General features: G+C 38.6%; 1 protein-coding gene across 4 annotated transcripts in view; it reads right to left on the bottom strand.

Annotated features, from left to right (window-relative positions):
* Window positions 1-27,087, bottom strand: part of PLCL1 (phospholipase C like 1 (inactive)) — a 371,310-nt gene that overhangs the window by 331,087 nt on the left and 13,136 nt on the right. Inside the window, exon 1 of one of the 4 annotated variants that reach the window (XM_081261523.1) lies at window positions 11,177-12,251. The exons of the other annotated variants lie outside the window; for them this stretch is intronic. Coding sequence (XP_081117649.1) covers window positions 11,177-11,500 — 324 coding nt within the window. The 5' untranslated portion in view covers window positions 11,501-12,251. Of the gene's footprint in view, window positions 1-11,176; window positions 12,252-27,087 lie in introns of those variants that run through there. 4 annotated transcript variants of the gene reach the window in all.

The raw sequence follows: 27,087 nt of genomic DNA, 5'->3' as shown, positions 1-27,087 counted from the left end.
TCTCATGTTTGGTTCCAGGTCCTCTTCTCTACCTCATGGCCTCCAGAGTAAACTAGAATGGTGATTGTAGTGGATGGTGTTAGGGGTGGGGTACCCACTTCTCATTTTTTCTTCCCCCAGCCCTTTCCTTCTTGGGTTGGGATGGAGGAGGAATAGGAGAGTCCAAGGCCAAGGTCTCCCTAGAGGATGGACCCCATAGGGATGTTGTAGGCCACACTGGATTGACTTTCTCTGCTCCTCAGGTTAACCCTGAACAGACTATTGGCTTTCTGTGTAAGGCAAACATCTAAAAGCTGACTCTCTCTGGGGTTGCCTCTTCCCCCAAAGAACCCTTCTTCTCTGCACATTCATCATCCTGGTGCTAGAAATGTACTGTGGACAATGACTTTTTCAACTCTTCACCAGCCCCTGCCCCAGTCTTTTGCTACTAGAGTTCTTTCATTTGTGAGGCCTTTCGGGATAGGGCAACAGCAAAAGGCCCAGCCATCTTCTACAGTGTCCCTTTTCCCCATATACAGAACAGTATCAGGGGCTCTCACAGTCCAGTAACTTAGAAGAAATGAGCATTCCTCCCAGCTTAAAGGTAAAGGTAGAAAACGGAGAAGAAGGGGACAGTCAGATGCCCACCACCATTACCTTCCCACTCTTACACTCAAGAATAATATCTTGGGTTATTTCACTCTAAACAACAGAAAGGATCATGATAGAAGGAATTAAATAGAAGAAATAGGCTCTTTTCAGGAACCACACCTCACCACCAAGGCTACCTTCTCTCTTCCAGTTTTTTTATTTAGCCTGGGGAAAAAGATGTGAACTAGAAAAATAGTGAAGGCTGCCTCTCAGTAAGATGGGGTCAGGAAGAAAAAGGGCTGGACATAAGAGTTCATGGTCCCCTGAATATTCACAGCCTTTTGTCTTAAGTTTTGGAGGTTAATTCTAGCATTATAACTATCTTCATCCCATTACACCAACTTCTAAGATGACTTGTTTTTCAGAAAGCATTTCTCTGTGTTGATGAACCTGTCATGCTGAGGGTGTAGTCATGAAGAATTTCCTTGGGCTAGAAAAATAGCAAAGCATTCCTACCAATTCCTACCCAGACCAATTCTCCCTCAATCTTTCCTAGGAGTGGCCAGATTCAAAGAACTTTGTGTCCAGAAATTACTGTTAAGCATGTTAAGACGTGAAGTGTTTATTAGTTAATAGGCTCTCCAGAAAAAACAAAATCCATCAAAATCCAAAACAATTAATTACAAAATGTATAGCTTCAGCAGAATGGACAAGAGAACGGTAAAGAGACATTGTTGAGTCATGTACTCAGCCCACTTACAAATACAGTGCCCTTTGATTCCATCCATCTTTAGCACACCTTGATCCTTCTTCTTCCCTTCCAGCTTCCAGTCAAACTTAGCTATTAACATTTCTAAGTGTGACTTCTCACAGCCCATGCAGTTGTTTTCCTAATGAACATTTCTTTTGATAAAAACTACCATCCCAGATGTAGGACGGAAAGTCAGAAACTAAAGGCTAACTGTTGTTGTGGCTTCTGATTTCCAATGTCTAGCAAACATCACTGCATTTATCACAAAACGAGCTTGCGGGGGCAGGAAAGATGGTGGAATGAGATGGACATCATTACCCTAGGTACATATATGACTGTACATATGATACAATGTTACATTGTGTACAACCAGAGAAATGAAACATTGTGCTGCAATTGTGTACAATTAATCAAAATGCATTGTGCTGTCATATATAACTAGTTACAATTAATTAATTAATTAATTAATTTTAAACACTAGCTTGATCATATAGAACTAAACACACATGAGAAAGTATTAAAAAATATATTTTTTGAAGTTTCATATATTTGGGAGAAACCTATCTGCCCCCCCCAAAAAAAAACCACTTTAAGAGATTGTAATCAAATACTTTATAGTACAAATGCTGCAATAGAAGGGAGGAAGGGAGAGATATATCCTTTCAATAATTTAACAAAACTACAACTAGATAATTAAAGCTGACATACAAATGACTCAACCAGAAAACTGTACCTTTAACAAATAGCCAGTCTCCAAATAATGCAGTCAAACTTCTGGGTACCATTTGGCCACTGTTCTGTCCCTGCATAGCACAGTGAATTCATTACCTTTAATACAATAAAGCAGCTAAAAGGACATGAATTTCATCATATAAACATATGTTTGAATTGATTTTTGAATTTCTACCAAAGAAAAGGAATTAAGTGATCAGACAGACTTTTGACAAATATTTAGTAAGTTTCTCATGTAAGGCACTATCTCTGCTCAAAGCTAATTGAGAGCAAAACTCAATCATATAGTATCAAATCCACTGCCACTTAACAACAAAACTGTAAATTCTATGGACTGGAAATTCAAATACTCCTTATTGATTTATTGATGCTAGAAGACAAAACTATCAAATGATAAAACAAATCATATCAGTTGTAATAACTAATAGTCTGTCTTTACCCTGTATAATTTATTTATTTTTTAGTATTTTATTAGTGGTAGTTGGACACAATACCTTTATTTTACTTATTTATTTTTATGTGGTGCTGAGGATTGAACCCAGCTCCTTGCATGTGCTAGGGAAGCACTCTACCACTGAGCAACAACACCAGCCTTTAGCCTGTATAATTTATACTAAAGTTGGATCACAAAATCCAACTTGCTTCATGCTAAAATTGGTCAAGGAATATACTAGCAGGAGTCCCAGTCTTCCCAACTGAAATTGAATACAATGTTAATGTAAAGTCATGAATATTTTGTGTGGAAGACTATGAAATTGAAGGAAAAATGGATTCATATAGTCCTTGGGAGAATTTCCCAAAACTGTTCTCTGAATTGTATCTTTTTTTATTTTTCAGCTGAATTTATTGTATAAGATAACAATTAAAAATCTGCTATTTCATTCATTTAAACCTGCTAAGGTTTAAATTGATATTATTTAAGAGGATACATAGCATAAAGATTAAATGCAACCTCTGGAAGAAATAAATTTGTGTCCATTTCCTGGATCTACATTTACTAGCTATATGTGACCTAGGGAAGTCACTTAACATCTCCTCACCCATAAAAATTAAGATAATAATAATAATAATACTTATCTCATATGGTTATTGTGAGGATCAAATAATTTAATACACATTAAGTTCTCTGAACAATGCAAACTCAGGGTACAAATTATATAAACATTTGCTATTATTTTTTTCTTTTTTCTTTTTTATATATGACAGTGGAATGCATTACAATTCTTATTATACATATAGAGCACAATTTTTCATATCTCTGGTTGTCTACAAAGTATATTCACACCAATTCATATCTTCATACCTGTACTTTGGATAATAATGATTATCACATTGCACCATCATTAATAACCCCATGCCCCCTCCCTTCCCCAACATTTGCTATTATTATAAAGAAAATTTCTCAGTAGGAAGTCTTCTTCAAGAAGTCACTATGCATCTTATCTACTATATTAAACAAAAATAAAATCATTTAATTATTAATAGCATTTCTAAATATATAATATTTAATTGTGGTATGAAATCAATAATTCCAAAATATTTGAAAACTGGACTCCACCAAATGCTAAACATGACTATGCATCTTGGATATCAGTCTCTAGGGGGAACACAAAGCTCCATTCCTTGACCCAAACCCACACCCATAACCCCAAACCAAAAATTAATCATGATCAATGATTAAGAAATCCCAAGTTCAAGGTTGTTGACTGGACTGTTTTATGAGTTGAAGCTTTCAAAGGAGAAAGAGGTCTGGGTGCACATGGTAGTCTCCTTTCAATTCTCCTCAACCCAAAAATCCAGGGGGAACTGAAAAGGAACAGGAAAGGTCACTCTTTAACACAGATGCTCTTTTCCTGAGTCTGACTCTGACTCAGCCTGAGACAAAGGAGGCTCCCTGCTGACCACATCTCTGACTCCTTATTCTCTGCCTTTGGCTGTATGCCTCTGATCACCCTCATTACCAGCTGTCATACATGGGAAAGAGGGCATGGGCTTTAGGCACACAGGATATTTGTCATGCTTTGGTTTGAAGTCACTTAGACCTCAGAGAAAAGTGCCTACAACATGGTCAGGTCCAGGTTCCCAGAGTTCTACATTGTAATGTTGGTTCCAGCTAACTGTAAAGTGTCCTTTTGTCTCATTTGCCTTCTTAAACATGTATGTCGCATAGGGAAAGTGTTCTGAATGTGAATACCTCTAATTCCCCAAACCCTCAGTAGCATTACAATCTCACCACTTCTAACTAGGATATTGTGCCATACAAATAATACAAGCTTGCCAACTTGTGCATACTGCCTGGACTTCATCTGTGCTTCTTCCAGATTTAGCATCTTTTAAAAAACTCTTGAAAAGGTCAGCATGAAAGAATGAGTAAAGCAGATATTATCTTTCAAGGGTATTTTGAGATTCTGAATACAAAGTTGTATGATTAAAGATAAACACGATATCCTTGCTAATAATAGTTATGTGCTTTCATAAATTTACAAATACAAGCTGAGAAATATTGGGAAACTAAACACATTTACTGAAATAGTTCAGCTTTTATGTTGTTTTTGTTTTGGATGGATTGTATTGTTTTCAAAATTGTTCTTCCTGGAGTGATAATAATAACATAATAATGGTTCTTTTCTACTCACCATGTAATCCTACTTTTCTCAAAGTAATGCTAGACTGATTACAAATGAGGTGAGTTAAAATGGTATTGTTAAAAATAAACTAGATAATATCTCTTTTAAACACACCCACATAAGATGTTACAAATAAAACTACCAATCAAATCCAATTTTAAATTGAAGACACTATTCCAATGCTTCGTCATACTATGATTTTGTTGCTATCAATGTTAGCTGCAATACAATACATTGGCCAATACTTCAAACAAGACAGAATGTTGTAGTTATGGAAAATTGGTTCTTGGTCCTAATTGTTATTATCAGTCTAAAATAATCATTAATTATAATAAACTCTGTTGTATCCTATTGTGAGAACTCACATACAGAAATGAACTAGGATACAGAATTAAGTAAAATTTGACAAAACTACAGATAAACCTATTTTATATTATAAAAAAAATATGTAACTTTGCAGAACTCACAGATTTCACTAAATAAGGTTTGTTGACTTATTACCTCTCTCCCCATCTTATAACCAGTGGCTCATTTACTGGTGCTGAGATCCTAAAAGCAAATTCAAAAAGTCACTTTATTCCTGTCTCTTACTTCTGTCTAGTCATTTAAAGTTGGATACTTTTATAATGTACAATGTTATGTGTCTCTATGAACACTACTCCTGAACGTGGGATTATTTTTCCATTCACTGTCATTAAAGTTGAATAGAAGTGACTAAAGGAGCAGGAAGGATGGTTCAACTTTTTCTGTGGGCTACTCCTAGGTCACTGCCCACTCAGTTGCCCTGGCATTGCCCGAAGCAAGTAATGGATTGCTTGTTCAGTAGCACCAAGGAAGAGTCGGCTGTCTCCTGATGTCTTTTCATAATGCTCTGCTGTGCCTGAGGTATTATTTAGCAACAAATGTTCAATTGACATTTTACTGTACAAAATTTAATTGCCTGTTTTCTCCATTGTGAAAAGGGAAAGGTGGAATAACTATTCAGTAGTAGTCACATGTGTGTTTAACCCCTCAAGGGCTATGTAATTGACTTATACTTTTTTCCAAAAAGGAAAACAAATGGTATAAATTCTAATAGTATTAACAAACACTAATGAACCAGCAATTCTAAAACCTTTCATCAAGTATTACAAAGCTCTTTATCTTCTAAGTCTCTTGAGAAGTGCTATAAGTAGTCACATAAGGCCAGGCACAGTGGTATACACCCATAATCTCATGACTCCAGAAGCTGAGGCAGAAGAATCACAAATTCAAGGCCAGACTCAGCAACCTTAGTCAGACCCTCAGCAACTTAGCAGAGCCTGTCTGAAAATAAAAAATAAAAAGGACTGGGGATGTAACTCACTGGTAAAGCATCCCTGGTTCTACCCCTAGTACCAACAAAAAAAAAATAATAATAGTAAAGAAAATAAAAAGAAGTCATATAAGAATGTCACTACAAAGACAAGCAAACACATCTGAGGTGAAACATGATGTGGCTCAGTGGTCAAGTGCCTGAGTTCAATTCCAGTACCCACCCTAAAAAAAAAAAAAAACTGCTTTTAGAGCAACAACTAAAAATCCCTTATTTTCTCACTCCCCTAAAACAATACATATTCAATGTCCCAGGTATTTGTTCCTTCTGTGTATCATTCAAAAAGAGAAGACAACCCTTTCCAAATCCTATTGTCTGCAGAGACTTGAGGGAAGTGGATCTGGTGTAAAACAACAGGTATGAGATTCATATACTGAAACCAATATGTGTATCTGTATAATGACAGGAGAGAGCCCCACCTGCCAAATTCAAAAACAGCACAGGCCTAACAAAATGGCCCAAAACAGGAAAGGTTGCAATCCCTTTCCTGAGTCAATAAGCTCCAGATGTTCTGAACTGGGGAGAGGAGGTGGAGAAAGGATAATTTACCCCACAAGCCTTGGGACCCAAGAATCAGATTCTTTGGCCATGCTCTTGTGTATTCAGGTTGCTTCTAACTTAAAAGTGTTGATAGATTGTGAATTTCCTGCATGTGGATCCAACATAGGAGCACAAGCTCTGGAGTTAACATGGCTCTTTGAATCCTGACTCCACATTTTATCAGTAGCTCTCTGTGCCTCCTCTACATTAAAGGACTTGTTGTGGGGATTAAGAATGAAACATATGAAAGCTCCTAGTTTAGCACCTGACTAATAGTAGGCAGTACTTAATGTGAGTGAATTCTATTCCCCTTGCCCCTTAAGGAGAATCATAATTTTGTTATGAGTCAACTGGTACCCAAGGCTTACCTTCGAGGCTGCAGTTCAAAAACACAGACATAGGAAGCCTGGTCATAATAAGGCAGTAATGAGGCGTGAACTACACCAAAGCTGATCATTATTTTAGATGCTTTACAACACCTCATTCTCAAAACTTTATCTTCATCTCATACACCCATGTCCTTGAAATCCAAATGACAATTTCTACTCTTCTCTGACTAGATAATTCATACTTAAATAGAATCAAAAGGAAATAGAGGAATGCAGAACTCATCAATATGTTACAGATACTGAAAGGAAAACCAACTGCTACTTCATAAACATGCATGTATCTTGGTACCGACCATCTGGTATAAGAAATAAACTTCACTACTTTCCTATTTCCAGAACATTACAGAGTTACAGAGGTATTAACTAAAACCTAAAATGTTAAATATTTTAAGGTTGATATCAAGTACTAGATACCTAAAATTGTCTGATTTCTTAATTAGAAATATATTCAAATGCAAAATAGTACCTGCTCAATATTACCTATAAGTATGCTCCTAGTTTGTTATTATAAACCATATGTCAAGAAGAAATTTAAATGGATTCAATTGAATTATTGTGGCATATTTCAATGCACTTACCAAAAAAAAAAAACATGCTGCATTTATCAAAATCATTGCAGTTGAAAATAATCACAGAAAAAAATAGATGGATTAAAGAGAAGCTAGTTTAATTCTTATATTAAAATTTTTAAAACCTTGGACTAGGAACATAGAGGAAGAAACACAATGATAGTAGAAAGACTTCCCAAAGATATGTGCAGATAAATGTTGTCATTGTTTTCATCAATTCAGAAGGAAATTGTTTTCTCAACTTCACACATGTTTTCAAATTAGGAAGGGCAAATTTACTACAAACATTTCTTTTATTAATATACAAGACAGTCTGTTTTTTGGTAGGATAGAGGAATGCACTATTCTGATGTATCTAATATTCAAGTTGAGAGAATACCATTAAAATAGAAACAATGCCCTAAATTAAGCTGAAATATTTGATATTTGATGATTTATAACTTTTCCATTGCTCATAGGTATAATTATGCATATCAATTATTATTGTATCACAGCTATTTATGTCCATATTTAATAATTTTTCATATAAAATATTCTAAGGCCTTTATTTTTGTGTATGTTTCAATACCAAATAAAAAGAACTCTTGGTAAACTGTGAATAATGTATTTTCTCTCAGTACAGAATATGTACGATATATTTCTTATGTGGTCTATATATTTTTAGAAATTCTCATTTTACAATGCTAAAGTGAACAAACTGTGGGACAGCAGATTCAGGATGTCAACAAAAATGTTCTTGATCTCAAAGAGACAGGAACAGAGCACACTTACCCCTATCCCCCCTGGTAGGGAAAAGATCCAAATGACTGTTGCCCACCAAAGACCCACCAGATCATCCTTAAATATTAATTTGCTCATCACAATGATCTTAGACAATCCTCTAGGCACTGAAAATGTCTGAAGCAGATTTAAAGCCCTTAGGCCTATAAAACTAGCCAAATTTTATTGAATAAATCAGGAGCTTATACAGTTTATCTCAGATATACATAGATACATATGCTTATATGTGTATGGAATATTTTGGAAAGCTACTTAAGAAAGTGTTAACAGCTATGAGAGTGGACTATGGAAGTGGGAGTGTGGAACGGCTGAAAGTCTTCCCTTCACACTCCTTTGCAACATTTGATTTTTAAAAATCACATATATATATATTACTTCTTCAGTTAAATCAAATTTTAAATAATTCACTTCATTTTGCAGTATCTTTAATTTAATTTTATTTTTTTAAGAGAGAGTGAGAGTGAGAGAATTTTTTTAATATTTATTTTATTTTATTTTTAGTTTTCCGCGGACACAACATCTTTCTCTGTACGTGGTGCTGAGGATCCAACCCGGGCCGCACGCATGCCAGGCAAGCACGCTACCGCTTGAGCCACATCCCCAGCCCCAGTATCTTTAATTTTAAAGACCATTTACCAAATTTTTATTTAATTTACTATTAAATAGGAAAAAGATTGAGATGATACTTGGCTGTCTCCTTCCTTTTTTGACACAAAAAGAAACTTCAAAACAAGAGGCAAAATTACTCAGCAACCCCCCTTCTGAGAATATAAACCAGCATAGTGTAATTTAAAAGTGGCAAACTTAGTTGCAAGAATTTGAATATTCTTGGAGGGGCTGGGGTTGTGGCTCAGCAGTGGAGCGCTGGCCTCGCACACGCCAGTCGCTCAGTTCGATCTTCAGCACCACATAAAAATAAATAAATAAAATAAAGGTATTGTGTCCAACTACTTCTAAAAAATAAATTAAATAAATAAATAAAGGTATCGTGTCCAACTACAACTAAGAAAAAAAAATTTTAAGAATTTGAATATTCTCATCATTCTTGTGCAACACAGTGGTACACATCTATGATTGCAAGTTCAAGAGTAGCCTGGGCAATTTAGCAAAACCCTCAGCAACTTAGTGAGACCCTGTCTTAAATTTAAAAATAAAAAAGACAAGGGATGTTGCTCACTGGCAGAGCTACCAAAAAAGTTTGCATATTCTGTATACTACAATACTTCTACTTTTTACATTATATTCCACTGCTTTTTAGCATTTATGTATTTTAAAATATCTTGAGGTAATTATTTTCACATGCACACAGATCCACATGTAATATCTTAGAATCCAAAATGTACCCATTCCTCTGATTTTTTTGAGCCTCAAAACAATATGCTTTTTGACTTGTATGTTTAAAAAAGTGATCATTTCCCTTTTATCTAAATTCACACCCAGAAGGGTATATTCCTTTTACATTATTCAAAAGCCACAAAATAACAAAAAATAGTATGAATTATTTGCAGTTACCACCCACCCACCAACACACACACACACACACACAAACACACACACACACTACTTCTAATATGTAAATCTCCTAGTTGGTTTCAAATTTCCTTGTGTCCATGTTGGGAAAAAACCCAAACCAGACTTGGAGCTAGGTGGATATACTGTGGGAGCATAGACTGGCACTAGCACTAGTAGCATAGGAAAAAGACATGTATTATGCAGCGGCTTCCCAGCTTAAACCTGAAGAAGCATCGTGAATGTCATTAGCAGATGCAGTCATTCAGTAAGTTGAACAGTAAATACTTCCAGTTGGTCTTTCACCGCCATCACTGGTGTGTTGGGTGTGTGTGTGTGTGTGTGTGTGTGTGTGAAAAAGAGAGTGAGAAAGAAATATTATTTATTTATATAATATATATATTCATTCATTCATACTGGCTGCTCTACCAAAAATCAATTTAATCTCACATGTACATACTAACATGCATTTACGCTAAGACCCTTTGCCAGAGCCTGTACCAATATTCTTACTCCAAAGTAATGCACCCAGAAGATGAAACCTCAAGCAAAGGAAACAAGCCCCAAGTGGAAGGAATACAGAAACAGGAAAGGAAAAGGGGTTACAAATTCCTTGCCAAATGAATGAAGAGAAATCCTGTGGGAGTGGATAGGGGGTCGGGAAGAGTTTTCCTGGATGTGGTGGTAACCACAAGGGTTGGGGAAGAAGCTTAGGGATTGATTGTTTCCGGTTGTGCCTTTTGCAGCCCAAAACTCTTTTGAGTTATTTCATCGTTCTTTACTGCGCTGCAGCGTTCACTGAAACCTCTGCCTGCCTGCGGGGAAAGTCCAGGCTTCTTGGGATTTCGGGACCGTTTGTGTTGAGAGTTTTGTTTTTTGGGTTTTGTTTTGTTTTGTTTTTTTTTTTTTTTTTTTTTTTTTTGGTGGTGGGGGGGGTTGTTTTGCTTTATTTTGGTTGGTTTTGATCTGTTTTCATTTGAGAGTAAACTGTGCTTTGGAAAAGCTAATCTTTCGCTGGAAAGCTGTGCACAGCCATCCCGTGGGTCTTCCTCTATTCTGAGTCCTAAAGGTGGAAGGGAATCTTGCAGAGAAAATGAGGGAGAGCATTGCTCAAAATGCAAAGACGCAGAGCGGAACTTTTTCTCCGCTGTCTAGGGGGTAAAAAAGTCACTTCTGCTTCTCAAGGCCAAGAGCTGAGTCTGGAAACCTCCAGACTAGGAAGGAAGGTTTGGCAGTGAAGGAGGTGGGAGAAAACAATGCCGCGCCTGCGTTGCCACCGGACGTAGTACACCCTGCCAGAGTCCGTAACCCACATCGTTCCCATGCACACTCTGGGGTGATGTGGCTTCGCTTACCTTGATGATGCTGCTGCGCCTGGGGGTCGCTCGTGCAGCTTCCAGGAGGCCCGCCTCGCTGTCCGCTGGGGCTCCTGCGGGGCCAGGCAATGCAACCCCGCTGCGACGGTCCCTCATCCGGCCCCCAGCGGCCACCGCCACGGTGTCTCCGGAGGCGGTGTCGAGGCCCACTCGGGGGTCGTCTTCGCCCCCAGCAGCGTCGGGCGGCGCCGGACCCTCCTTGCTGACCGCGCCCTCGGCCATGGCAGGGCACGTTTCTGACTCCCCTGGAGGAGATAGCACGCCGGGCAGTAGAGTCCAGCTGCTGGGCAGAGGTGCACTCATGCACCAGGAGTCAGCCCTGCTAGACTTTGTTTCACCGTCCTGCGACGGCGGAGGGGGCAGCAGCAGCAGGGACGACCGCAACTTTCTGGAGAGGGAACATCACTCCAGCAGAGACGTCCTCGGGCTTTGGTCCAGGAGGTCAGCAGTCCGGCGGGCAACGGCAGCGGGGGTGGGGAGATGATGTGAGAGGGAGAAGAGAGAGAAGAGGGAAAAAGAGAGGAAGGTATCCGAAATGTGATGCAAACGCCCTCTCTGCACCAGACAAAAGGAAGCGGGCGCCCAGCCAGGCGGCCTCCGGAGCTGGGACGTGAGAAGCCGAAGAGGGGCTGGAGCCGGGTGACTGCGGGCGGGCGCACCCGCCACCTGCCTGCGGACAGCCGCCCCAGGAAGTGCAGCAACGCCGGCGGCCTCCACTCCGCTCTGTTGTGACAGGGAGGGAGACTTGTTTTGACAGCCCGTGGGGATTGGCAGGCGTCTGGGCCTCTTAGGAGCCTTTCCTCGCCAAGGGGAGTTTGGCCCGACCAATCCTCACTGCGGAGGGGTGTGACCGAGCGCAAAGAATGGAATGTGTTCTGTAGCTGCAAGCCGACCCTGCGGGGCTCGTATACTCCAGCAAGACTGCGCGCGCGCGTGTACTCACCCGCGGGCGCTCAGTGTACATTTTAGGAAGTTGAGATGTATGAAACCAGTCTTAAGATGAAACAAAATCCGGGGGTTATGGGTGGTGGAAGCGAGGAAAGGAAACCCTCCTCTGTAAAACAAAGCAATTTGGAGGAGAGGAGGTGTTTTGTATTAATGTCAAAGCGTTTGAGGTGATGAAGTGAAGCTTGGCAAGCTCTCGTGCCAATCCTTAGAAGTTCATTCAGAAATAAACTAGGGTTTACTGGGGCCCTAGAATTCTGGGCACGGATGCATTCCTGCACCAGGAGTCAGCCCCGCTAGAATTAAAGTTCTATGAAAGGATTTTGTGTTCACCCTGCAATGTGAATAAATATGACAAGGAAAGGGAGTTGGATAAAAAGAAGCAAGGGTGAAAGGAAACTGAATCAACTAAATCCCTCTGGAGATGACTCTTAACAAAGCACAAATGTAATGGAAGTCAGATAAATACAAAATAGGATATTTAGTCCCTATCCTGAAACATTCCACTCAACAGAATTTAACCTCCTTTCTATAACTCTATGTAAACATATTTTGCTAATTTCCACCAAGATAGCAACCAAGAGAAGAGATCTTTGGATGATGGATTATGTCTGAAATTAACCATAGAATGCTCAGATGGAAACAATGGCTCTAAGACTCCCTGACAATTTGGAAGACTTGGCTTTTTAATTTAAAGGCTCTTTTGGTATTAAAAGCTACATTAAACTTATTTCAATTAATAGTTGAATAATTAAAGATTTTGCTTCTTCCTTACTCTGGCCAAGAACACAAGAAATTCTTCAGACTTTTAGATCCAGAATTTTGTCAGAATCCCAGAATTTTAAAGATGCATTGAAGACTTTAGGGACCATCTATGGCAGTCCTTTTATTTAGCAGATGAGAAGGCGCACGAGTCCTGCCTACTAGTTAGTGCAGGAGCTGAAATTAGAATCTGACACCCAACTCCTCCAGTAATCTCTTCACTGTTTTATCTGGCTCCTCTGAGGCTACAGCCAGCCAGATTTGCATGGGGCCCTTGGGAGGTTTCAGATTTGACATTTACCAACTTCTAGGGAAAACTGAGAAGGCTTGACTTTACCTTTTCTTTAAATATAAATGCAACCCAGAAATGAATGTACAATAGATTCGCAGCGACTTCTGGTTTTAGAGCCAACAGTACCCTCTAGTGAGAGTTTGAGAAATGCATCTATAATAGCAAAGGTTTTTTTCACCCTTGATATATAAAGAACCAGAGGGGAAACTCAAGAGTCCTTTTCAACTACTCTGCCTTTAAAACAAACAGAGTAAAGAAAAAAAGGAGAGGAGTGCCCAGACTGAAAACAACCATACAAGTCCTTCATTTCCATTGTTTAGGAAATTCCCATTTAGGTTATAGAAAAAAACTTTTTACTTGCTATTCTCACAATTATAACCTATTTTAGGCTATTATTTTTCTTTGATAATCAACTATTACTACATTTGACTTCTGTATAGTTGTGTTAGTGCTCCATTTTTATTACTCAAATAAATATTCTATTGGTGGGTTGTCCTTTGAGAAATGTGAAACTTGTTATCTTAGTATTATCTTTTTCTATATATTAATAGTATTTACCAGGATATCATTATGTATATCATTATGATAAAAAAATTATTTTTAAAAGTATTAAATTTAGCATCACCTTACTAACATTTAAGGTCAGTGATTTTCAAATAAGAGGCCAGAAAATACAGCTCATAGTCTGCAAAATGTTTTATGTTTCAACTACACAATGTCCAGTTGGACTCTTTATCTCTTCCTTCTCTGGCTTTTCCTCTCACCTTTCTGTGAATGCAAACATACCCACACACAACCTCCGAATCCTTTGCACTCAACATCTGTTCATAAAGGTTCTTGTCTAGTACATTCTGCTTTGAGAAAATAGTTGGACACAAATTATTGTCACCCACAATTCCTACCTCCTATCCTTTCACCAAATCATGCTGGCAATCACTGGACTGATAGATTGGAAGTTGGCATCTTGAAGGTGTGGTTTTGGTGGCAAGTGAAGAGAGAAATGAATAGGCAATTCAAATGTAACCCCCTCAGACATTTGAGGTCTTCTCTGGCCACAAATCTCAAGTTTCCCATACAACTCCCCACGCATTCTATGTCACTCATATTAGCTGCTTTATTTTCTTATAGAATAGTATCACTGTGAATAAACTGTCCTGTCCATGAAAATGTCTACTACATATATATTCTTTTATACTGACCCCTATCTGTGACTCACTGAAATGTAGGGTATAATCTCCATGTGCAGAAAGACCTTGTCAATTTTATTCATTGGTTATCTGCAGCTCCCAGAACCATGCCTGGCACATAGTAAGTGCTTCATAGTCCTGCAATTAGATAAAATAGCAACCGATAAAAAAAAAATAGTTCTGTTGCTTCCTTTCCTTGAGGATCCTAAAATTCCATTCTAGAGCAGAAATCAAAGAAATTTCAGAGAAAGCAGTTGTAAAACTAAAAGGGAATTTATAAATTGCAATACAACTGATAGGAACCTAGCAAGGTCTAATAAACTTGAAAATGCTTAGTCCTAAATGTCAATGTGGTCTTTTCAGCCTAGAGAAGTCTCTCCATGACCCTTGACTCAAGAAAATTCCAATAAGAATATTAAGACTTTCCATATACTATTAGGAAATTCCAATGGAGAGAAGAGTCATTTTGATAACTGCTTTCTATGTACCAGATAATCCTCTGTGAAGTATTTTATCTCCACTTTACAGATAAGGAAACTCATGATCAAGTTTCAAGTAGCTGGCTTAAAGTTAGAGTCAAGTAAGAAGCGATCAAATCAGTATTTGAATCAGTGACTTCAAAGTCTGTGTTCCTCTTGCTACACAAAGTTTTCATAAGATGTCAAATCCAATGGTCATCTTAGAGATATATAGAGGAAAAAAAAACCACTCTTTCATTCTAGGATCACTCACTTAACATGAGCCTTTCCTCTGCTATAGTTTATATCTGAAATGTCCCCCAAAAAACCTGTGTGTTAAAATATAAATCCTAATTTTAAATTATTGGAAGGTGATAGGTAATGAAACCATTAAGAGGTGGGACCTAATGCCAAGTGTGGTGGCACATGACTATAATCCCAGCAAATTTAGAAGCTGAGGCAAGAGAATCGCAAGTGAGAGATAAGCCATGGGAACTCAGCAAGATCCGTGGCTATTTAAGACACTGTCACAAAATAAAATATAAAAATGACTTGGGGGGTGTATCTCTGTGGTAAATTACCCCTGGGTTCAATCCCTAGCACACACACAAAAAAAGAGGTAGGACCTAGTACAAGATTTTAGGTTAAATGGGGAGTTGTGGGTCTCTTCCTGCCTCACTGAATCTGAGAAACTGATGTGACTCCATTTTTGAAAATAAATAAATAACAGCAGCTTCTACCTCAAGGCCTGTCCTGAGGAAGGGGGCGTGACCCTTGTCCTTGGAAAAACCCACAGAGTACTCCTAAGCACATACCCACCCTGCTGAGTTGTTTGTCTGTGGCGGTGTCCCTGACTCATGAGGTTAGGTGAAGACCCATAGCAACCCCCCTAGCAATCTCCAATCAGCATGAGACAGGGAAAATACCTGGAATGCCAGATGACCCCCAAGTAGTTTATGGTGGTTGATAACACGTTGGGAAACCATGTCGTTCAGCACGTACACCCCTCATGGCTTAAACCAATCAGTTCAAAGGAATCGCCCTCTTGTACTAACCAATCACCCCTACCCAACTTGTTCCTGCCAGTGAATGTGATAATCAATGTTAAGAGTTGTTTGATTTTCCCACGGTATGGAATAATTTGCTGTGTGATGTTGTGACGCATAGAGTATCCCCCTAAAACCTATAAAATCTCACTGAACAAAGGACCAGGACTCACTCCCTGGGACTGCTGAGTTGGGAATGGTTATGAGTCCAGGCTTGAGCTTACAATAAAGACTTTTGTGTGATCGCATCAGATTTGGCTCCTGCAGGTCTACTGGGGTCCCATGAATCTGGCATAACAAATCCCAGCTGCCATAAGGTGAGCAGACTCCTAAACCACATGCTTCCCACCATGATGTTCTGACTCACCATCAGCCTAAAGCAACAGGGCCCATCCATCATGAACACTGAAACCTACAAAACTGTGAGCCAAAGTAAACCTTTTCTCTACAGAATTTGATTTATCTCAGATAGGTTACAGTGATGGAAGCTGACTAACATAACCTTTACATCATCAAGATGAAGTGAATATGAATGCTTCACTAGTGTGTGAAGACACATTTATCCTCTCGTCTACTTATATGTAAGAAAAATATTTCATTATTAAGGCCCAGTTCTCCTAATAAATTCAAAGATGCATTGAATGTGACCAAAGAAGGATACAGCTCTTTCAATTAAGTCTCATGCATCTTTATATTGAGTCATAGTCCTTCCTAATAGATATTATAATCATTTTGGTTTGCTAGTTCATGAAAACAGAATTTACACAGTAACTAGTAGTATAAATATTATATTAAATACATATTCAATAAAAGATAATCAAAATTTTAACATGCCCTTTAAAAATTCAAGTTTGGTTGTTGTTGTTTGGTACAGGGGATTGACCTCAGAGGCACTCAACCACTGAGCCACATCCCAGCCCTACATTGTGTTTTATTTGGAGATAGGGTCTCACTGAGTTGCTTAGTGCCTCGCTTTTGCTGAAGCTGGCTTTGATCTCATGATCCTTCTACCTCAGTCTCCCAAGCCACTGGGATTACAGGTGTGCACAACTATGCCCAACTTTTTTCTTAAAAAAAAGGTTCTCTAATATAGGCATATTAAAAAGTAAGTCAGAAATTTAGTAATTAAAACACAAAATTCAATTAACTTTATTTTGAAGTACAAATAAATGCAACTCCATGAAAATAGTTCTACAAAAATGAAAAGTTATCAATTGTTTATAATAGGTCTAGTTCCCCAGTTTATTGAATCGTCAAAGTAATGAAAGGTGATAAGTTTAAGAAATATTACAGTAAATGTTCTTCAAAGCCTGACAACTTCTGCTTCTTTCAGATATTAGGAACCCTCTACTACCTGCAGGAGAGCAGAATACCTGGGCCACTGCCCATTAACACAACAGGAATTATCCCATATAGATCCTAAGGTTAAGATACACTATCAGGATCTACAGGCCAATCATCTGGGAACAGTCTGTATGTGCAGGGAAAATGTCTTTTAAAAGTAATCAGTGTTGATTTATTTTATGTGTATTAACTTACTTTGACATTGATCCTGGAGCTGAAGCCCATGTCGTGGTTATGTTCCCCACTCATGCAGAAACCACAGAGGCATTTATGAACAGTACCACTGATATAGTGTCATTAGGCCTCCATGAAGACTTCTCTATTTTATTTGACTACTGGGTTATTTTCCAGGTATAAAATTATAACAGAAAACTCTTCAAATCAAAAATACATCTGGGCTGGGGCTGTAGCTCAGTGGCAGAGCTCTTGCCTGGCATGTGTGAGGCTCTGGGTTCAATTCCTAGTACTGCATATAAATAAATGAATAAAATAAAGGTTCATTGACATCTAAAAAAAATTTAAAAAAAAATACATCTGATGTCTGGTGCTTTCAATGCAGGAATGAATACATAGTAATTTGCTCTTCCCCTCCCAACATCCCTTGTACATATCCCAAATCTAATTCATCTGCATATTGGTGGGGATTTTTTCCTCCAATTTATGCTAAGGCATAAATATTAATAATGAACCCACTGGAAGAAAATACAAAGTCATTTCTTTTTTTTTTTTTTATTGGTTGTTCACAACATTACAAAGCTCTTGACATATTATATTTCATACATTAGATTGACATGGGTTATGAACTCCCAATTTTACCCCAAATGCAGATTGCAGAATCACGTCAGTTACACATCCACAATTTTACATAATGCACTAATAGTAATTGTTGTATTCTGCTACCTTTCCTATCCCCTACTATCCCCCCTCCCCTCCCCTCCCATCTTCTCCCTCTACCCCATCTACTGTAATTCATTTCTCTCTTTGTTTATTTTCCCATTCCCCTCACAACCTCTTATATGTAATTTTGTTTAGCAATGAGTGTCTCCCTTCATTTCCATGCAATTTCCCTTTTCTCTCCCTTTCCCTCCCATCTCAAGTCTCTGTTTAATGTTACTCTTTTCTTCCTACTCTTCCTCCCTGCTCTGTTCATACTTGCTCTCATTATATCAAAGAAGACATTTGGTATCTGTTTTTTAGGGTTTGGCTAGCTTCACTAAGCATAATCTGCTCTAATGCCATCCATTTCCCTGAAAATTCTATGATTTTGTCATTTTTTATTGCTGCATAGTACTCCATTGTGTATAGATGCCACATTTTTTTTATCCATTCATCTATTGAAGGGCATCTGGGTTGGTTCCACAGTCTAGCTATTGTGAATTGTGCTGCTATGAACATCGATGTGGCAGTGTCCCTGTAGCATGCTCTTTTAAGGTCTTCAGGGAATAGTCCGAGAAGGGCAATAGCAGGGTCAAATGATGGTTCCATTCCCAGCTTTCCCAGGAATCTCCAAACTGCTTTCCAAATTGGCCGCACCAATTTGCAGTCCCACCAGCAATGTACAAGTGTACCCTTTTCTCCACATCCTCGACAGCACTTGTTGTTGTTTGAATTCATAGTGGCTGCCAATCTTACTGGAGTGAGATGGTATCTTAGGGTGGTTTTGATTTGCATTTCTCTGACTGCTAGAGATGGAGAGCATTTTTTCATGTACTTGTTGATTGATTGTATATCCTCCTCTGAGAAATGTCTGTTCAGGTCCTTGGCCCATTTGTTGATTGGGTTATTTGTTATCTTATTGTCTAATTTTTTGAGTTCTTTGTATACTCTGGATATTAGGGCTCTATCTGAAGTGTGAGGCGTAAAAATTAGTTCCCAGGATGTAGGCTCCCTATTTACCTCTCTTATTGTTTCTTTTGCTGAAAAAAAAAACTTTTAAGTTTAATTAAGTCCCATTTGTTGATTCTAGTTGTTAACTCTTGTGCTATGGGTGTCCTATTAAGGAATTTGGAGCCCGACCCCACAATCTGTAGATCGGAGCCAACTTTTTCTTCTATCAGACGCAGAGTTTCTGATTTGATATCAAGCTCCTTGATCCATTTTGAGTTAACTTTAGTGCATGGCGAGAGAAAGGGATTCAGTTTCATTTTGTTGCATATGGATTTCCAGTTTTCCCAACACCATTTGTTAAAGATGCTATCCTTCCTCCATTGCATGCTTATAGCCCCTTTATCAAATATAAGATAGTTGTAACTTTGTGGGTTAGTCTCTGTGTCCTCTATTTTATACCATTGGTCCACCCGCCTGTTTTGGTACCAGTACCATGCTGTTTTTGTCACTATTGCTCTGTAATATAGTTTGAAATCTGGTATCGCTATACCGCCTGATTCACTCTTTCTGCTTAGAATTGCTTTTGCTATTCTGGGTCTTTTATTTTTCCATATGAATTTCATGATTGCTTTATCTATTTCTACAAGAAATGCCGTTGGGATTTTGATTGGCATTGCATTAAATCTATAGAGAACTTTTGGTAATATCGCCATTTTGATGATGTTAGTTCTGCCTATCCATGAACAGGGTATATTTTTCCATCTTCTAAGATCTTCTTCTACTTCTCTCTTTAGGGTTCTGTAGTTTTCATTGTATAAAACTTTCACCTCTTTTGTTAGGTTGATTCCCAAGTATCTTATTTTTTTTGAGGATATTGTGAATGGAGTGTTTTTCCTCATTTCCATTTCAGAAGTTTTGTTGCTGATATACAGAAATGCCTTTGATTTATGCGTGTTAATTTTATATCCTGCCACTTTGCTGAATTCATTTATTAGTTCTAGTAGTTTCTTTGTAGACCCTTTTGGGTCTTCTAGGTATAGAATCATGTCATCTGCAAATAGTGATAATTTAAGTTCTTCTTTTCCAATTTTTATGCCTTTAATTTCTTTCGTCTGTCTAATTGCTCTGGCCAGTGTTTCGAGAACTATATTGAATAGAAGTGGAGATAGAGGGCATCCCTGTCTTGTTCCGGATTTTAGAGGGAATGCCTTCAACTTTTGTCCATTCAGAATGATGCTAGCCTGAGGCTTAGCATAGATAGCTTTTACAATGTCAAGGTAAGTTCCTGTTATCCCTAGTTTTTCTAATGTTTTGAACATAAAGGGATGCTGTACTTTGTCAAATGCTTTCTCTGCATCTATCGAGATGATCATATGGTTCTTATCTTTAAGTCTATTGATGTGGTGAATAACATTTATTGATTTCCGTATGTTGAACCATCCTTGCATCCCAGGGATGAATCCTACTTGATCATGGTGCACTATTTTTTTGATGTGTTTTTGTATTCGATTCGCCAGAATTTTATTGAGGATTTTTGCATCTAGGTTCATTAGAGATATTGGTCTGTAGTTTTCTTTCTTTGAGGTGTCTTTGTCTGGTTTCGGGATCAGGGTGATGTTGGCCTCATAGAATGAATTTGGAAGAGCTCCCTCTTTTTCTATTTCCTGAAATAACTTGAAAAGTATTGGTATTAATTCTTCTTTAAAGGTTTTGTAAAACTCCGCTGTATACTCATCCGGTCCTGGGCTTTTCTTGGTTGGTAGTCTTTTGATTGCTTCTTCAATTTCATCTATTGATATTGGTCTGTTCAGATTGTCTATATCCTCCTGACTCAGTCTGGGCAAATCATATGACTTAAGAAATTTATCGATGTCTTCACTATCCTCTATTTTATTGGAATATAGATTTTCAAAATAATTTCTAATTGTCTTCTGTATTTCTGTAGCATCTGTTGTGATATTGCCTTTTTCATCCCGTATGTTAGTAATTTGAGTTCTCTCTCTTCTTCTCTTCGTTAGCATGGCTAAAGGTCTGTCGATCTTATTTATTTTTTCGAAGAACCAACTTTTAGTTTTGTTAATTTTTTCAATAGTTTCTTTTGTTTCAATTTCATTAATTTCCGCTCTGATTTTAATTATTTCTTGCCTTCTGCTACATTTGCTGTTGTTTTGCTCTTCCTTTTCTAGGGCTTTGAGTTGGAGTGTGAGCTCATTTATTTGTTGGTTTCTTCTTTTTTTGAGGAATGACCACCAGGCGATGAACTTTCCTCTTAAAACTGCTTTCATTGTGTCCCATAGATTCCGATATGTTGTGTCTGTATTTTTGTTTATCTCTAAGAATTTTTTGATTTCCTCCTTTATGTCTTCTGTAACCCATTGATCATTCAGTAACATATTGTTCATTTTCCATGTGATGTAGGATTTTTCCTTCCTTCTTTTATCATTGATTTCCAATTTCATTCCATTATGATCAGATAAAATGCATGGTATTATCCCCACCCCTTTATATTTACTGAGGGTTGCCCTATGGCATAATATATGGTCTATTTTTGAGAAGGATCCATGTGCTGCTGAGAAGAAAGTATATCCATTTGATGATGGTTGATATATTCTATATAAGTCAGTTAAGTCTAGGTTATTGATTGTGGTATTGAGTTCTATAGTTTCTTTATTTAACTTTTGTTTGGAGGATCTGTCCAATGGTGAGAGAGGTGTGTTGAAGTCTCCCATAATTATTGTGTTGTGGTCTATTTGATTCTTGAATTTGAGGAGAATTTGTTTTGTGAATGTCGCAGCACCATTGTTTGGTGCGTAAATATTGATAATTGTTATGTCTTGTTGGTGAATGGTTCCTTTTAACAGTATATAATGTCCTTCTTTATCCCTTTTGATTAACTTAGTCTTGAAGTCGATTTTATTCGATATGAGGATGGCCACCCCTGCTTGCTTACGAGGACCATGTGCGTGGTATATTTTTTCCCATCCTTTCACCTTCAGCCTGTGTATGTCTTTTCCCATCAGATGTGTCTCCTGGAGGCAGCATATTGTTGGATTTGTTTTTTTAATCCATGATACCAGCCTATGTCGCTTTATTGGAGAGTTTAAGCCATTAACATTCAGAGTTACTATTGATATGTGGTTTGAACTTCCATCCATGTTTGATTGTTTATCCTTTTTTTAAAAAAAAAAAAATTTAGTTTGTCTCTCCATGATTGTCTTTCCCCTTGCCCTCTGTCTTTACTGCGGCACTTCCCACTGATGGTTTTGGTTATTGTTTTTCATTTCTTCCTCGTGTAGTGTTTTGCTCAAAATGCTTTGCAATGCTGGTTTTCTGGCTGCAAATTCTTTTAACTTTTGTTTATCATGAAAGATTTTTATTTCGTTGTCATACCTGAAGCTTAATTTTGCTGGATACAGAATTCTTGGTTGGCATCCATTGTCTTTCAGTGTTTGAAATACATTGTTCCATGACCTTCTTGCTTTCAGTGTCTGTGATGAAAAATCCGTGGTTAACCGTATTGGTTTACCCCTAAATGTAATCTGTCTCCTTTCTCTTGTAGCTTTTAATATTTTCTCTTTGTTCTGTATATTGGATATCTTCATAACAATGTGTCTTGGCGTTGGTCTACTGTGATTTTGTGTGCTCGGTGTCCTGTATGCATCTTCAATTTGTATATCTGTTTCCTTTTTTATTTCTGGAAAGTTTTCTGTAATTATTTCCTTCAGCAAGTTTCTCATTCCCTTGGTTTGAATCTCTGTACCTTCTTCTATCCCGATGACTCGTAAGTTCGGTTTCTTAATGTTATCCCATAATTCTTGGATTTTTTTCTCGTGATTTTTTACCAGCCTTTCTGAGTTGGCTAGACTCTTTTCAAGATGGTATATTTTGTCTTCATTTTCTGATGTTCTGGTTTCTACTTGCTCCACTCTGTTAGTGATACTCTCAATTGAGTTTTTAATTTGGTTTATCGTTTCCTTCATTTCTAGAATTATTGTTTGATTATTTTTTATAGTCTCTATCTCCTGATAAAGATGCTTAACTTCTTCTTTTATCTGTTTGTGAAATGCATTCTCAATGTGTTCTTTCGCTGCTTGAATTTGCTGTCTTGTATCCTCTTTAAGGTTCCATTCCATCTGTCTTAGGTGTTCCTTGAGTTCTTTATATGACCATTTTTCTGATGACTCTAGGTCCTCCTGAATATTTAGGCTGTCCTGCGTTGTTTGTACTCCTTTTCTTCCTTGTTTTTTGAAGCTGCTCATGTTGCTTCTTGTTCTGTTTGACTGCTGAGTTACTGTTTACTCCTATAAATTAGTTTGATGCTTGGGAGGAAAGGTATTTGAAGGGAAGGGAAGAAGTCTCTAAAGAGAATGAGAGTAGGCAGGTAGAATTCAAGAAAAAAGGGGGGATAAGAAAAATGAGAAGACTAAAGAAGAAAAAGAATAGGAACTAAAAAAGAAAAAGATTTAAAAAAAATAATAATAGTAATTAAACAAATTTAAGTTAAAATTAGTAGAAAAAAAATTTAAAAAAATATTTTGTAAAAAAAAATTAATAAAACAACAAGAAAGAAAAAAATGAAAATGAAAGAAAAACCTAAATCAAAAAAAAAAAAAAAGGAGAAAAGAAAAAGAAAAAAAACCCTAATAAATGCAGTCTTAGAGTTTGATTAACTTCTCTTCCAGTAGATGGCGCTGTGCCCACCAGGTCAAGTTTCTCCTGTCAATACGCGGGAACCAATCACTGTGCAGCAGCTCTTCCCAGACTGGGCGAGTCTCCAATCCTGAGTGTCTAGGGCCTCCTCTTGTGTCTAGTCACTTCCCACTTTTTCTCTAGCCAGGCCCCTCTCACCACAATACTGGCTACACGCCAAGTCTGCTGCTCCCGGGAGCCCTGTTTTCATGAACGACTGGGCACACTCTTCCAGTTTGCCATTCCCTCAGACCCTAAGCTTGTAGAGTTTGGGGCTGAGAATCCTCAGCGGCTTTTACTTGCCCTCTGGTATCCACTTCCCGTATGTGGTGCAAGAGACCTCAGCAGTCAGCCCTGGTGGGAGCGGTATTTCCGCTTGCGGGACCCGCACCACCTCTGATTCCCTCGGGCTGGCTGAAGCACTCACAGGAGAGCTGGGAGGTGCCCTTACGGGAGAGCTAGGAGGGGCTCTTAGAGTTTCCCCGATGTGTGGAGAGGCAAGGCTATGGGATCACACACCTGTTTCAACGCAGTTATCTCCTCTGCAGCAGTCTGATGACACGGTTTCCCTTTGCCGGGAGACTAATTCAACGGGTGGGTCCTTCTCTCCCAAGCCCCGTTTCAAACCTGTGGCCACTACTTATGAAGGCTCGGTAGGCATTTACCTTCGTATGATGAGAAGGGCTGACCAGTTGTTTCAGCGGGATGAATTAATGCCGAGTCATAGCTGTTTGTCTGCGGGAAGCAGGTGACCGGGAGTTTGAATTCAGCGGGTCAGAGCTCAGTGCGTGTTCTCGGATCACTTGGATTTTAAATTGTCGCTCATCTTATCAGCTGTTTCATATACTTCGGCAGTTCATTCGCGCGGTGAAGAGTCTGCTCTATGGTGCTCCACGGGAGGCGGCGCCAGCAGCGGCGGCGGCAGCGGCGGCGGCCTTCGGGACCTCCGGGGAGGGGGTGCGGGTTGGGGGAGGGGAGGCGGCGCCTCAGGGCCACGTGGTCCGGGTACCGGACACGCAGGAGAGCGGGCGGGGTGGGGGAAAGAAGTTGAGATCTAAATTTAGAGACTGAGCTTGGGAGGAGAGACGGCTGGGGAGAAAGAAGCAAGGCGGAAAGGCGGAGAGGAGAAGGGGAAGGAGAAGGAGAAGGGGCTGAGGGAGCCGGGCGGCTCGGGCTGCAGCCTTACTGCTCGCGCTGAAGTGGTGCTGTACTCCCTTCACCTTGGCTGGATTAGTGGCTGATTCACTCCACCTAGGCCCCTTTCTTGACACGGTGCTGGGTTTTTGTCGACAGATCTCCTTTAATGATCTTTACCTCATCTTTTCAGACGCCGCGGCGCGGGGCTCAGAGCGGCTTACTCACTTCCCGCCGCCATCTTCCTAAATTCCAATTTTCTGGTAATAACTTGCAGATAAATGGATACTTATCTCTCCGCTAGAGAACAATTGTGCAGTTTGCTGGAATCCTATTATGTCTCTCCATTCCAGTCTGTTCTGACTTCTGCCAGAGGAAGACCCATCATCTTTCTGTGTTCTTCAATCTTCTTATAACAGGTCTTATGTATGAATTAACGGCATATAATGCAAGAACAAACTTTCCAAAATTGATGAAAGGTATAAGTTCATGAGTCAAAGAAGTTCTGAAGATGGCGGCACAAAGTCATTTCTTTCTGTAATGCTCTCCTTTTCCTTTTGCCATGAGTATTATTCTTATACCTATTTTGTAAATTTTCTTGATATGCCTTTGTTGCATCTACTTCAAATCTTTTGAGAGGAAGAAACAGAGTGCAATGCATAAGTAAATGTAAAATTGTAATGCATATTTTAAATTAAAATATTAAACAAACATTTGGTTTGTCTTGTAAACCCTTTTTTGCTCTAAATTTTCAGATATATAATTCTTTTGTTAACCATAATATAAATTAATCTGCTTTACAAATGAGGAACTGTAAAAAGTGAGTTCTTTCTTCAAGGAAAAAAAATCCTATTTGAGGCCAAATATCTAGTGAAAGCTGGATCATTAGTGTTTGCTTTGCCACTAACCCCTATGAGAATCCTGAAGTTCCTACCCTCAGTGAGTCACATAGGTCACCATGGATACAACCGCCTCTATCCTTAGTGTGAGGAGGAGGAGCAACAGCTGTGAAACCACACTTGGGATCTTTGCCTTTCTCTGCTCTATATAAATTGTACTGGTGAAACAGTTCAGATAATGTCACAATTGTTTTTGAAAGATTTTTTTAAGTATGTTACAGAAAATATCTGAAAAATTAAGCAGTAGCAAAGTACTGAAATTTAAACTGTGAAGTAGGACAACCAACAACAAGCATTATACAATACTACACACAGTATAACAAGAAGACATAAATCTTTTCTTCTGATTTTCCCCTAACTAAAATGGAATTTCAAAAACTAAACTGATAGCTGCAGACAGAATTTATTTGGAAAACTCTTTGATTAGCATATATTTGAGCTCTGGAAAAAATACACAAAACACAATTGCATTTAGACTACCATTTCTAAAGAATGGAATATGTTTTCTGATTTTTGATGGTCACTACATTTCTCATCAACACACCACTATGAATTCTAAACTTCAGAAAAATACCTTACAGTAACTTTTCCTATCTTCAAAATATAGATTTGAAAGGTTTATATTCTGAAAATCTAAAGAGATGGTCTGTGATCTGTGATTGCAAACCAAAAGGTGTGTGTTTCTTATTCCTACACCCAGTAGATGAGAAAAACAGCATTTAATTATGAAAAAATAGCATACACACACTATTTTCTCTTATTTGTGTTCTTAATTATCTCTCACCAATCATTAATAATATTCACTTGCTGAGGGCCATTACCAAGTAGAAATGACAGCATCAAAATTTCCTTGCTAGCGTACCCCATGTTAATGATTTCGCTGTTGACATTGCATGTAAGGTGACCTTGCTCAAAGACCAAGGCGGATCCGGGTTTAGAGCTGATCAGGTTTGAGGAAGTATCCCGGTCCTTGGGTTAAGGGCGTTCCCAGTTTTAGACCTTGGATTTTAGGGAAGTTCGATGTTGAGGATTATTGCTGCTGGAATTAGGGCGTTCCTGCTGCCTGAGCTCCCATTGAGTTCTCGTGAGATTCAGAGAGCATTTTTGGGAAGAAAGCCTCGTGGAGTAGGTGATTTGGGTGGCAGCAGAACTGGGATTGCCCCAGTACGTGTGTGGAGGCCAGTGTGAGTTCGGGAATAAAGATTTGCTGTTTGAATCTACAAAGCTGTGTGGTGGCTCGTGATTCTGTGCCCAGCCAAGACTGCGGCATTCACTAATGGTGAATCACATGCAAAAACTTCATTAAA

Source organism: Spermophilus citellus, assembly GCF_964194105.1.
Source record: "Spermophilus citellus genome assembly, chromosome: 11".
NCBI classification, from domain to species: Eukaryota; Metazoa; Chordata; class Mammalia; order Rodentia; family Sciuridae; genus Spermophilus; species Spermophilus citellus.
The sequence above is the reverse complement of the archived record's forward strand: the minus strand, read 5'-3'. Positions and strand labels throughout refer to the sequence as shown.